At 41.5% G+C, this 14,156-nt stretch overlaps 1 protein-coding gene across 5 annotated transcripts in view; it reads left to right on the top strand.

Annotated features, from left to right (window-relative positions):
- Window positions 1-14,156, top strand: part of LOC146568627 (zinc finger MIZ domain-containing protein 1-like) — a 109,977-nt gene that overhangs the window by 78,525 nt on the left and 17,296 nt on the right. For 3 of the 5 annotated variants that reach the window (XM_085284786.1, XM_085284787.1, XM_085284789.1), the window contains 2 exons: window positions 1,336-1,441; window positions 11,808-11,843. In XM_085284786.1, coding sequence (XP_085140912.1) covers window positions 1,336-1,441; window positions 11,808-11,843 — 142 coding nt within the window. Of the gene's footprint in view, window positions 1-1,335; window positions 1,442-8,691; window positions 8,793-11,807; window positions 11,844-14,156 lie in introns of those variants that run through there. The other 2 variants (XM_085284791.1, XM_085284788.1) reach the window with 2 other exon arrangements.

The following is a 14,156-nucleotide window of genomic DNA, read 5'->3' as shown; positions in this document are numbered from 1 at the left end:
CAATTAAAGTCCTGAAATTAGAACTGTAACTTCTTACACTAAAAATACCATTTAAATGTCCCTCGCAAGTTTAGATTCTAATTAGGCAGCCTGTACTCTATATTTCTTCTTCTTAATGGGGGATTCCCATAAATAAAGGCCAGATATACATAATCTGTTTTGGTGTCACATCCAGACTATACTTACAGAAGATAATGATACGGTCCCAGCAGCAGTGCTACCTCAGGGCTTGTACTGAAGTTTGGCGTGTGACAGCGGGATCGCTGCTATGAAAAGCCAGGCAGCGAGGGGAATCTAGTGGGGCCCGTTGGTCCACACAGACCTTAGTATGTCCTAAAGGTCTAAACGATTTGAGTGGCTCTTTTTGAGCTGATAATGATGACAGCAAATCAAAGCAACATGTGGGATGTAAGGGTGATTTACACGGCCTCCTGTGGCATGTTGATGCTTCCCCTTAATGTTTCCTCTCAGTCGGCATCTCTGGACTGGAGGCAGTATTTTTTTCCTCATCTTGCTGTCCACTTACTCATATGGAACTGATAAACTTGTAATGAGGTTGTCCTTTAACAGTCAGATTGTGGGAAAAGTCGTCATGTGGTGGATTTAACTACCCAGCACAGATCTGTATTGAGTAGATACGGATGCAGTCGTACAGCTTTGCGAGTGTCTGTCATTAGTTTGCAGGATTTTCAAGATTCAATTGTGGAAATTTTAGGAGAAGGAACGAAAGAACTGAGCAGATTATGATGGCGATCTGCAATATTTATCATGAAAACAAAGCTTGTTGCCATCAGCTGCTGCACTGGAGTGAGTAAAAGGAGGCGTGTGCATGAGGCCGTGATGCTCTCTCTGTATGTGGATGTCAAAGCAAATGGCGCTGCAGATGGTAAATCAAAAATGTAAACATTTTCTGTTTGGAAAATAAGCACATTAGAATGTTTGTGTGGGCTTGGAACAAGTGAGGAAATTTCTCATAGTTGCCCCCACTGTTATTCAGCTGGCCTTTTTAGGAACTCCCTGCTAGAGACAAAGGGAAATATTGAGTTTATGCAAATTTCCCAAAATCTGCTCTTAAAATGTTGTTTGTGAGCTGGAAATATAATGAAACAGCCTGCAGAAACACCTTTCTGCAGTAATGTCCCTATTCAGCACTGTATGCTGACCTCTGCTCTCTTCTGTTGACCTATATGTAGGTGTAAGCTATCATAATGCTTAGAAAGTGAAGTTTTCTGAGAAATAAAAGAGGTTTAGACTTGATGTCGTTCAGCTTTTTCTTCAGAGAAAACATACCTCAGGCCATACTGACTCTGTGCTGCATGCTGTTGTTGTTTTCAGGTGGTTAGCCGCGTAGCAGCGCAGCAGGGCTTTGACTTGGACCTGGGCTATCGGCTCCTGGCTGTGTGCGCTGCCAACAGGGACAAGTTCACTCCAAAATCAGCAGGTAAGACCGGAGTTTTCTCAACCGCCGTCTCAGGCCATCTGGCCATGCTGGCCCGCTCAAGTTTATTTCTGCATTCTTTGCCACTTTTCCTCCACTTATTGCTTCTAGACTAGTTCCCCTCACAGATGTATGGGCACTGATCTTTTTAAATTCATTCCTTTAACTCTTGACTATTTATGACTTTTAAGATTAAACAAGACCAACAGTTCAATATTCAATATAAAGAGCAATCCAAGAAAATCCCTTCATAGTTTTAGTCCAGGTTCAACTGAACATTACCCTTTAATATCTACTTGACCTGTTTTCTTTGAACTTGTTCACAACATTGGGAACTACAACTCAATTTGTTACCTTTTCTGGGGTTTTAGATAAAGTGCGTACAGCAGAATATTCCATTTGTCACATGCGGCAAGAACTACTGTATCAGTGATGACGAGTTCCTGTTTTCATACGCCTCTATCATCCCGGTCCTGTGATGGATTATTGGAGCAGATGCAGACTGCTAAATGTTGTTATCAAGCTGACAAAAGCATGCTGAAGCACAATGAGAATGAAGACGCATAGGCTGTCAGCAGCTCAGAGGAGATAACAGAAATATTTTTGTGCTGTTTTACAGTTTGTGATTTGTGGTTTCCACCTGTCTTGGGTTACGGGGAAAGCTGGGTCGTGCATTTGCTTCTGTGTGCTCGGCCGCTACACTGAGCCCTCTTAAGTGTGCCAGGACATGAAAGTCAGAGGCACATATTGTTTGAATTTTCACTCATGTTTGCCTTTTTTCTATTATAAGAGGCTTCAAATCATGCAATGTCACTATTATGTCGGCATGGGTGGGGAATCCTTCCCTGCCTGCAGTTAACTCACATTGCCAAATGTTCTAATTCTACTTAATGCTAAATCAAATCTCAGGGCCTACTTTATGGGCTTAGATAAAATTGCCAATTGATTCTCTGTCTGAATAATTTCCTGCAACAGTAGTTATTTGGAAAGCGGCAAGTTCTCGAGTCTAGGCAGCATCCCAAAGTACATTTCATGGACAATTATGTACCTGTAAATGCATGAATATTTCCAGAGGAGAGGCCTGCAGAGAGGTAGAGAGAGCAGTGGAAACCAATGCAGAGGCATTCTCCTGCAAAGCTCCCAGGTCCTTTAGAGAGGAGGCCTGAGTCAAGGAGGGTGTTAAAGTGGAGAGAATACCCTCTCTGGCAGCCAGGGGAGATAGCTCTTAAAAGACACTCCCACGGGGCCCCAGGGAGGACCTGCTCCCCGACATCCTGCAGCGGTGTTGCTGAGCGACAAACGAAGGGAGTAAGTCACATGACGGGGGCCAGAGTGGCAACAGCGGGGTCAGCCATACAAGACCAAAGACAGACAAGTTAGTGTAGGCAGAGGAGACTTTGGGAAGCCTTGAACAGCTGAGAACAAATCTGAAAAGATTTTATGTGTTGAGAGGATATGAGGAAGAGCTGAAATGAATATAGTCTCCTGTGTTTTTGCAGAATTGTGTCCCTGGAGGTGAATGTTCATTTTGTACTGAGGGTGTTTTATAAATTCTCTGCACTGTTTTTTTTTATATATATACAAAACAACCTGTCTACACCAAGCCCCGAGAGCTTTCAAGGAATATCCTGTAACTGCTGGCCTGCTCAGTCTCATCATGCATTTTGTAATCTGCTCTGAAATGTCTCCGTTAAAAGTGGGCGAAAAACACGATTTTTGGCGGTTACGAGCTGGGCTGTTTGCCTCAGAAAACATCAGGTCAGCGGATGAGTGCTAATAAGTAAATCAGATTTGGCATCCCATTTTAACCAGACCTAACTTGTCTTGGCTCTGACGCACGGCGCGGTCAAGCTATTACATTTCTGTTATGTCATCTAAAATTCCTCTCCTGAACATGTTCGAAAATTGAGCGGAAGGGGAGGCTGAGCTGATTTCAGCAGTAGGAAATCAATGTTCACAGTCAGCTTACAGCTGAAATAGGTTGTAGCTTTGACAAGTTGATTAATCATGAAATGCCTCCAACAATTTAAGGCATTAGTTTGTTCTTTTTTTTCCATCTTAGGGAAAAAAAAAAAGCTTAGGAAGGCAAAGCGCTAAAGAAATAGACCTTTATCTTCATGACACCTGAGCAAAACTTAGCTATAATATCCTATTGATTTCAAAATGTAGCTGTATAAGAAGTTTAGACAATGTTTGTTAGATATTGTAAAACTATCCAGCAGACTGGAATTGGAAAACCCATCATGCAGTGTGATTTTTGTGAGTTGATCTCTGTAATGGATGGACTCAGGGGGGTTGTCCGGTTGTAGTTCTTTTCCCTTTGTGGCCCACAGTGTTGGAACAGATCTGGGGGAGGGGCGTCTGTCTGCTAGTAGTGACCTCTTTGTCAATGGGATTAGCCTGCTCTATTAATCTGTGATTACTCGGACTGTCTTACTGCAGGGCAAAGCGATGCACGTGGAGCTCTGAGGACTTCAAAGCAAAGACATCACTTGATCAGTCTGCAAAAACTCATCAGGGCCTCACCTCTCCCTTCTCCATCCACAGGGTACATTACAAGCCCCGTTAGGCCTGTTTCATCAGCGTCACCGGCGGTTCATTCCGGTTCGAGAGCCTCTGCAAAATGCTTAATGGCGATTTTTCCTGCAAGAGAGACAGAGTGGCACATTCCCAATCGTTTGCGCTTCAGCAAACTTTGGGAATTCCTCAGCTCTAAAGAGTGAAAGGAGGTTCCAGCTGAAGTTTTTCAGCCCCTGAAGCTTTTCATTCTCTCATGTAACAAACGCCTGGTGAACTAGCTATTCAGCAGATAATTAGTTGGGCTTGTTACACTCATTTTTACACCTTTTTGCCAGGCTGTTTTTCAAGTACGATCAGTGGACATTGCTGGTTTTAGTTATTAGTGTCAGCTTGATATAGAAAAAAATATCCAAGCAATTTTTGCTTTTGTTTCATCGTGTTTAAAATCAAAAGGTGGTTTCCCAGTTTTTTAATCGGTTCAAGCATAAACAAGCAGGAGACAGTGTAGGAGGGGTGTTGGGTTTGTTTGCTAAAGACAAGGAAATGTGGCCACGTGTAGAAAAGTCAAAGCTCTGTTTACATTTTCTATCACAATTTGTAAGTCAAGTCAGTTTTATAGGAAATAATGTAAACTTGGCTTGAAAAAGCAAAAACCTTCAAGTCAAATGAGTTCAAAAGTTTGCAAGTCTTGCCCCCCAAAGCTGTGTTGCAAGAGTTAAATGAAAAGCGGAGGATAATACTGATGCAAGGAATGTAACTTATTTCAAGTGAACTTTGTTTTTTAAATGGAAATTCCCCTGAATGGGATATTCTTTTCAAAGAACAAAGATGAAGATAGACAAAGCTAAGGTTAAAATGAACATGTCTAAGACTTTTATTCTAAGTACTGACTTGGTTGAATTCCTTTGTATTCTTGGGTGCATGTGTAAATTTCCTTTAAAACTGTCGTTTCAAGTGCTGATCATTCAGCGGCTTATGCCTTCCAGTTAAGTGGTGCTTAAGATGAGGTCAGATATGTTGTTGGTGAGCTGTGGAAAGGTCTCAGTTTCTACACATAATAGAGAAGTTGAATATACACATGCCTTTCTGCAGGGCTATAATTTCTACTCTTGGAGCTTTCCACACCAAAATATTTTTTTCTGTCTCCTTTCACTCAACGGGTTTCAACATATAGTTTAGCTGTGGCTTTTCCTAAATGGAGATTAACACAGAAGGCTAAAAACATTGTTGGTGACCTTGTATGACTCAGAGGTTAATGGGTTAAATGAATCCAACCAGGCAACCAACAATCTATCCAATTAAGATCACTGGTTGGCAGCACGGTGGCACGGTGGTTAGCACTATTGCCGCACAGCAAGAAGGTCCTGAGTTCAATTCCACCACAACAGGCCGTGGTCTTTCTGTGTGGAGTTTGCATCTTCTCCCTGTGTTTGCATGGGTTCCCTCCGGGTACTCTGGCTTCCTCCCACCGTCCAAAGACATGCAGTTTGTGGGGATAGGTTAATTGATTAATCCAAATTGCACACGAATGGTTGTCTGTCCCTGTGACAGACTGGCGACCTGTCCAGGGTGTACCCCGCCTCTTGCTCTATGACAGCTGGGATAGGCTCCAGAAAAAATAGACCCTGAAAAAGGATAAGCGAATGGATGGATGGTTAATCAAACTGAGATGTCAATTCAAGAAACAATTGGTGGCTTTATTTCAGGGTCTTGGTGGAGCTAAAAAGCTGCTTAAATGAGCTTCTGCAAAAAATAAAAAATGTTTTTCATTATTACAAATATGAATAATATCTTGATAATAAATATGATTTCAAATAATTCAATTCAATTCAACTTTATTTATCTTGCGCCAAATCACAACAAAAGTCGCCTCAGGGCGCTTCATAGGTACAGAAAAAAACTCAACAATCATATGACCCCCTATGAGCAAGCACTTTGGCGACAGTGGGAAGGAAAAACTCCCTTTTAACAGGAAGAAACCTCCGGGAGAACCAGGCTCAGGGAGGGGCGGGGCCATCTGCTGCGACCGGTTGGGGTGAGAGAAGCAAAACAGGATAAAGACATGCTGTGGAAGAGAGACCGAGGTTAATAACAGATATGATTCAATGCAGAGAGGTCTATTAACACACAGTGAGTAAAAAAGGTGACTGGAAAGGAAAAACCCAATGCATCATGGGAATCCCCGGCAGCCTACGTCTATTGCAGCATAACTAAGGGAGGATTCAGGGTCACCTGGTCCAGCCCTAACTATATGCTTTAGCAAAAAGGAAAGTTTTAAATAACACTTGTATACTTTAATTTTTCTTAAAAGAAATCTGATTCTGCCGTTGAAATGACAGGAGCCTGCTAATACTTGCTGAATATTTGCTTGACGATACATGCGCTGTCAGTGGCACGAGTTTTCAAACAATAACAATTGTTAGAAGCATGTTTCATGAATGAAGTTGTGCTGCGTTCTTTTTCATTTGGAAGTCAGATCTTGGCACTGGTGGTGATTTCGTACCCAGGGTAACAGTGTGCCAGTAATAGAAGTTGGAAAATGGGCTTTGTTTTTCTCTCTATCAAGGTAGAGCCATCACTACCATTACCTGAGGGACCCGTGTGCTACAAAGCTGGACTAATGGGTTAGCAAGCTATGGCGACCTTAAAGTCAGAGTTTTCTGTGCCAGAAAAGTGGCTCTTTCTCTCTCTTTTTTTTTTTTTATCTGGCTAACTTATGCTGAGCGCAGCCTGTCTAGGCTGGAAGAACCACATTTTTACTAATTGTATTATTTTCAGCACGTTATAAGTGCAATGGAGTCACTAGAACTATAGATTTTCTGCAGAGGGAATACATTTTAAATGCGCAACTTGATTAACCCGTACCTTAGTGAAAGTAAAGAATGATGCTCAGCACTGGAGTTTGTATGTGTTCACTTGGTGACATAGAAAATGTATAGATGTTGTTTACACTTGGTTCTAATCTGCTGCTAAGTCTACTTCACACTGCTGAAATTACAGGCACTAGAACACATATTAAATAACTAAATTTAATCAATACGTTAAATTTCACTTTGATCTGATGACAATCTAAAGAGTTCCACATCTCCTTAAGTAGCCTATGAGACAGTAACCGTTTCTAATGTTTAAATACGTGAAGAAATCTATCCAGTCGAAAGTTTCAGAGCTCTAGAAACTTTCGACAGTAGAAATGAACAGCAGCACAGAGAGTGCACTCAGCGTTAAAATAACTATATTAACTGAAATTAAAATGTTTATTTTACTGCTCTGTGCACTAAATTCCATGATTAACGACTTTCTGCTGCGTTTATCTCATATTATTTGCATCAGCATTGCGTTTTACTGTTACATTTTTTAATGATTTGGAGGACACAGCACTCATAGGCATTATTCTGTGCAGAAGAAGAGTCACATGATGCATGACATACCCCTTTTTTATGTAAGCGTGCACAGATCCTGAAGCAGGTAGCACTGATAAACACTATTGTGATACCTAGTCTTAAACCCATTATTGTTATCATTCTCAAGCAAGCTAACATAAACATAAAGAAAGCCAAATACAGATTCGGGGAACCACATTAGGGGAACTTTTGGGTAAAATAAGGGAGATGGATATGAAAACAGACTTTGGCTCCAGTTATTGTGGTATTTTAAAGATGAGTTTTAAAGGCCTGGTTACAGAATCACTAAATCCACACTGTATCCACTTTGGACAATCTGTGTGGGGGGTTTTTGTACTTTGTAATCACTTAGACGTGAAAGTCTTCCAGCCAACCGTGATTGATGTGTTAACTTGCAGCAGGGGTGCTGGGCTGTAAGTCACCCGCCGTGCACTTAGCTGATAGTAAATACCAGGAGAGCAAATACAGACAGGAGAGACTAGAGATAAGAGCTGTTGAGCTTGTCTGTCCTTCCTCCTTTGTAGTTGTTGCAGTTATTATGTCTGTGGCAGCAGGAGGTGTAGCATCTTCAGCTATGCCCCATATGGCTCAGTAATTTACTGTACAAGAAAACTGGTTGTTTGCATACTAAAATTGATTTACATTGTACCTTATGTCTCTAATTAAATGCTTATTGCAATTTTTTTTTAGCAAGAGATCAGTTTCATTAATTTGACACCCGATTTGACTCGCTTGTGGTGAGTGCAAGTACTTTTATTAGCGGATGACAATGGAAGCCCCTGCGCTGCCTCAGGTGGCTTGTGTACTCACAGTTTACATGTTTTATAAGTGTGTAATTATTTATCCAAAAGCTTACCCGGGCTCATGTGTGCTGAAAGACAAATGTGGTCTAATTGGCCCCTCCCTCGCTGATACCAACCCTCTGCGCATCAGGAAGCCACAACGCCCAGCCTCCTCCCCCCCTCCTCTTCCATGCCCCTTAATTACAATGACTAGTTTGATGGATTAAGTCGACTGTATTGCAAAGAGAAGGTTCGAGGGCTGAAACCGCAGATTCGTGTACCTGCCTGAACCGTTTCTGACGGGGCCCGCAGTGTTTCTCCACTGCAACAAATGTTGCTTTAAATGAATTGATTGAGGCTTCTTTTACTCGTTGCTCTGGACTCAGGCCAAGATACAGGCTGTCTAGCACATTAGGCACCACCCCCCTTTGCAAGTTTGAAATGTGAGCTGCCTGCATTTTTTTCCCCTCTCCTCTCCTCTCCTCTCCTCCCCTCCCTCTCTCTCTCTCTCTCTCCCTCCCTCTCTCTCTCCCTCTCCCTTCTGGCGAAGTGGCTGTGGCTGCTTCTGTGTGATGTGTGTATTGGGAGAGCAAGCAATGGATCACTAGACAGAAAAAGAAGATACATCAATAACAGCTGCATACATCCGAGGTGAGGAGATAAGCATTTGGTTCTCTCTCTCCCTCTCTGCCTGTCCTCCCACCCTCTCTCTCAAGCTCTCTGTCCCCCCCCACCCACCCACCACCACCACCATCACCCCTTCCCCACCCCCTTCTCAGTCTTTTAACCCTTTCCTGCAGCAGAAGCCGGTTCCTAATTTTGGTGATTTTTTTTTTTTTTTTTGTCACGATGCGTACCTGCATTCTCCTCTGACCACAAACGCGTGTCCTGCTCTCCTTCTTGTTGCTGTTAGTGCTGTGTGAAGTTGCTGTTTTTCTTTTTTCTTTTTTTAACAGCTTATCCCTGTTTTTCCTCTCATTGTCTCTGGGGTATTTGTTGCTTGAGTGCAAAGAAGCCGGTGGCAAGTACAGCAGGAGCCCATTAGCAGTGACTCCATCTGTGATTGGTTTTGCCTGCGAAACACAGAGAGCAGCCATGAATAATTGATGTGTATTGTGCAGTCAGTCACTGGACACGCAGGGAGAGAAGAGAGGAAAACAGAAGCTGCTGCCCTCAGACACCGAGGGAAACAAGGGGGGAAAGAAGGAGGGAAGGGGAGGAGAGGGGTTCGGAGAGAGGAAGAATGTTATAGAGAAGAGAGAAAGGTGGGAGGGATGGAGAGAAACACAGAGCAAGAGCTTTAAAATAGCCCCTCAGTAGTGCAAAGATTAGGCTGTCTTTGTTCTGCTGTTGCAGATTTGTGCTCAGAAGTGTTTCTAGACACATGAGTTCCCTTTTTTTCTGTTCAATGAAGAGTGAGAAATAAGCAGGGACATTGCTGGAGTTAGTCTGGTAGAAATGTGGGTGGCATTTTAGACATGGAGAGGAGACTGAGGAAGAGTCTTTGCCACAGCGAAGAGGACCGGGCTGCAAAGCTGTGAGCTGTCAAAAGGAGGAGACAACAGATAAAGACTGCTGTGTTTGTAGAGGGTGTACTCAGTGACAAGAGGGAAGGTGGATCTGCTGCCACTGCTGTTGCTGCTGCTGCTACTCACAGGAACTTCACATTATTTCACCCCTAGGGGGCAGATAGAAGGCTGACTCCTGCATTGGTGGGTGCAAGCAGGCACCCTGCCATGTCTTAAACTAACGGAATGGGCTTTGACAGTATGACGAGTGCCTCGCAGCGCCCCGCGTGATAGAGTTGCAACAGCTGACTGCTGCATTTGACCCACTTACAGCTCACACAGAGGGGGTCAAAATGGCCTTGATTATCTCTCTCTGAGTTGCTCTGACCTACTTGAGGCAGCGTTTTTCCACGAGACTCTTGGCAGTTTATCACACCCACTCCCCTCAGTGCCACACAGTGCAACCAGCCAGGCTCACTGCTGAGGCACATGAAGGAATTCACTGGGTTCAGTTCACTGTTCTGTCACGGTCCAAGAGTTTAAACGGGAGCAACAGGTTTCAGTTTAAAAATCTGACTGCAGCGACTCAAGTGAGATACCAGTAAAAGCACTATTGTGGGTATTGCAGATTTCCCATTATCCAGTATCAGGCACTGAAGGGTTCTTGGTGTCATTATTGTAGGATCATAACTTACAATATAAAGCATGAGACAGCTGTTGTGATTTAAATTAATAAAATAATACAATCTAATATAAAATTACATATCTATTAATGTGGTGATTAAGTGGTGTCCTGTACTATATTTATTTTCTGTGTCACCTGTCAAACCCAACGCCGTGTATTTAGCACAAACTGCAAAATGAAGTTTTTGTTACGATTAAGAGTCAGGTGTAATTATTTTCTCCCACTGACGCCAATCGAACACTTCGGTCTCCAGAATTTTGGTTGTTTATTGTTGGCTTTCTCTCCACTGAGAGGGTTTTTGTTTAGCAGTGCAGCAAAGTCAGTCAGTCAGTACAGCATTTGGGCAATTATTCAAGTAATTCTTTGCTAAAAATGTGTCTTTGGGACAATTACCAACATGGTAAGACAAAAACTAGGCATCCACACTTCCAACTGTTCATAACTGTTGCTTTGTCACCTTCAATGAATCTCTTGTTCTTTGTATTGAACATGTTTGGGGGGGGGGGGGGTTCACACCAAGTTGTGAAATTGCACTTTTGGACTTTTTTCTTTGAAGTTTTTCGAGTTCCAAATCAAAATAACAGCACGCTGGAGCATGCCGATTGCTGATGCCATTTGTATACTCGTGGAAAGTGCAGGGCCCTTTGTTGCTTTACTTTAATCAAAGAAAATGCACTGTAGGTAATTATAGGCTGTAGTGTGTTTACACTTCTCGTTATATTGTGAAACCTCAAATGGGACTTTGATCGCATTTGATATTGAATCTTCCAAATAACAGATGTTAAACTGTGACTGAAGAAAGAATGAGGAAAAGAGTCTCAAGTTTTGTAGTGGTTTATACAGTTTGTGATATTATAAGTGCTGCTGAAGGAAAACACTGGGCCTCTTATGAAAATAATTAGACTTTTTTTGTACTGTTTTAGAAAACCAAAGCTTATTTCATGGTGTGATCCGCACCTGAAAATATAGATAATCTTAGTTTTAAATTTGCATGTAGTTGCCAGGTGTTACTGTGGGTGGATTCTCCTCCTCATGTCAAAGCGGGACACGAGGGCCTCCGCCTACTTGCTGTTCTTTATCTGACAGAACAAACAAGACCAACTGAGAGCAGACTGCAGCAGCTAATTTTATCTTAATTTTTGATTAGTTCCCCCGAGTAATCATACATTTGGTCCTTTTTTAGGGAGTTGTGCGAAGGTGGAAAGCACTTCATCTTCATGTACTGAAGAAATTAGGGAAATGTCTTATTCAGGTGGGAATGACATGACGTAACAGTAAGAAATGTCCATAATTTTGCTTATAGTAGTATTTTCAGTCATAGCTGATTCTCAGGTAGTCAGTGGCGTACAAGATATATTTTACCATCTGGTCACTGACGTGTGTTTTTGTTTGTAAAGGGGAGCAATTCACAATCAAATGTGTGTCATATAATGAATATTTTGTGAAGTAAATTGTAAAATTTGAACCCTACAGAAACCAGCTGCTGCAGGAGATGTCAGTCTGACTCAGGTACTTGCCATATATTAAAGTGGTGCACAGAAACCCATTGGCTCAGTCCAAGCAAACATACTCATGTTGTAGCTGCTGTTGTGTTGTCTGTCTGAGTTTTACAGTATGAAGCATGTCGCACATGTATTGCCATCTTGCTTGTGTCACAGTTCATGTTTATGTTCTCGGCTTTTTGTCCAAACCATAATCAGCTGTTCCTGAAGTCATTATACCTCTCCATACCCACTTTTGTAAACAAGTTAGTAAGACTTGGGTAAGCTGCACGTACCTCAGACTTATGCAATGAAACTTTATCGATCGGAAACAAGCATACTGACGTTTTATATATAGATAATAGTAAAATGGATATGAGTAGAGGATGTGAAAATAGTAATACAAAATACACTTTGTGAAATAAATGGACTGTATAGAATAGGATAGATGAAAAAAGATGATAAAATTGTTGCAGGAATCTAGTTTAAAATTCCACACTATCAGTCAATTGTACAATACTGCTCTTGAACTACCCGTCATTTCTTTATATTTTGTTTCCAAGGAGTCAGACTTTCTTGTAAGTGATTTTAAAAGGTTTTTTAAAGTAGTTTTACAGGCTTTCTGAAGGTCTTTTGATTTTTCATTTGGACTTTTTATTGTTCTGTCATTCCTTTTCAGTCCAGTCCCTGTACCTGACTATTTTCAAAGGAATGTTTTTTCTTTGGTAAAACACACCACTGGCCTAACTGTTCAAACATGAAAAAAACACCTAACTCAACGCTTGTGTCTAAAAATAACAGTCAACTAAAAAAAAAAACATTTTGAACTGTATTTTAAGCACTTTCTTACTATCAGCCTGTCACAGAACACGTAATTTGTTGCCATTTCTTTAGTTGAATGTAAAGAAAACTGTTTGATAGACATAAAGAAGTATTTTGGCATCAACAAGCTGATTCCTAAAGACCTATTACCCAAAAATTTGACATGGTGTGCAGTGCGTCCTTAAAAAGTTTGAGGAAACTGGATAAATGAAGGGCAAAGGAAGAAGTGGCACGGCTACAAATCTGCAGCAGGTGAACAGTATCTGAAAGTCATGTCCTTAAGAAATAGGGAAAAATCCAGCAAAGACCAGACACAGAACCTGAGAGATGCATCTGGCACTTCAGTTGATCCATCTACAGTTCACCAAAATCTCATCAGAAATAGTCTTTGTGGAAGGGTAGCTACCAAGAGGTCATTCTTAAGGAAAGGAGGCCAAATTACATAAGAACTGGACTGAAAATCAGTGGCAACAGGTTTTATGTAATAATGAATCCAGATTTGAAATTTTTGGTTCAAATTTTCCTCGATATGTACTGAGGAGGTCTAAGGAGAGGTAAAAAGTGAGTGCCTAGAGCCATATGTAAAGCATGGTAGATGCTCTGTCATGTTTGGGGCTGCATTTCAGTCAGTGGTTTTGGAGCTCTTGTCAAAACTGATGCAGAAAAGTAGCATCAAATTTTTTTATATACTATAAAATATCATATAGAAAGTGTCCAATTGGCTTCATTTTTCAGCATCACAATGATCCCACACACACTATTAATGTATTAAACCTGCGATCATCTTCTCAGAGAATGCAACAAAAGATAGTCCACATCCATAGAAGCGCTACAGGATTATCCTTCAGAAAGCCTGGAAAACTAGAACTTGACCTTGAACTTTTTTTATTGTCATTGTACAGTTGCCTGCACAGCGAAATTAGATAACAAGACCACAAAGGTGCAAAAAAACCCTCCACTATGTAGAAGTTACAGGAAACATTGTGGGGGTGTATACAAGGGCATCATAATATAATATAATAAATAAGGGTGGAAGGGCCATGGTCATTAAAGATAGGGATGGCAATTGCACAGCACATCTGCCAAGATATTGGACGGGACACAGTCAGTAGCAATAGCAGCAACATAGCCAATCAATAGCAGCGACAGAATGACTGTATGGGAGAAGCCTGCTCACACTCTTAATTAACATTAAGAGTTCTGACAGCCCACTGTCAGAACGCCAAAAATTGTCAGAAGACTTCCCAGAGAAATTATAAGGAAGCTTGCATAAGAGGCTGTGTTAAAGAATAAAGGTGGCCATACCAAATATTGACTTACAAGCTTGTTAGAATTGCCCTGTGTACTCTATTTCCATGTATATGTAAATGTGTCGGTAAATCACAGGACCCATTTTGCATTTTGCTAGCAAAATATAAAGAAATAAGGGGTGGCTCAGGACAGCACTGTATAATATTTTAAAAAATCATCAAAGACCAAGAAGCACTCAGTGTCAGAATAATGTCGGCTTGGATCAGGT

This window comes from Mchenga conophoros, linkage group LG8, assembly GCF_057382185.1.
Source record: "Mchenga conophoros isolate Kocher_MC1m ecotype Shallow Benthic linkage group LG8, M_conophoros_male_GT1.1, whole genome shotgun sequence".
Lineage (NCBI taxonomy): Eukaryota > Metazoa > Chordata > Actinopteri > Cichliformes > Cichlidae > Mchenga > Mchenga conophoros.
The sequence above is the reverse complement of the archived record's forward strand: the minus strand, read 5'-3'. Positions and strand labels throughout refer to the sequence as shown.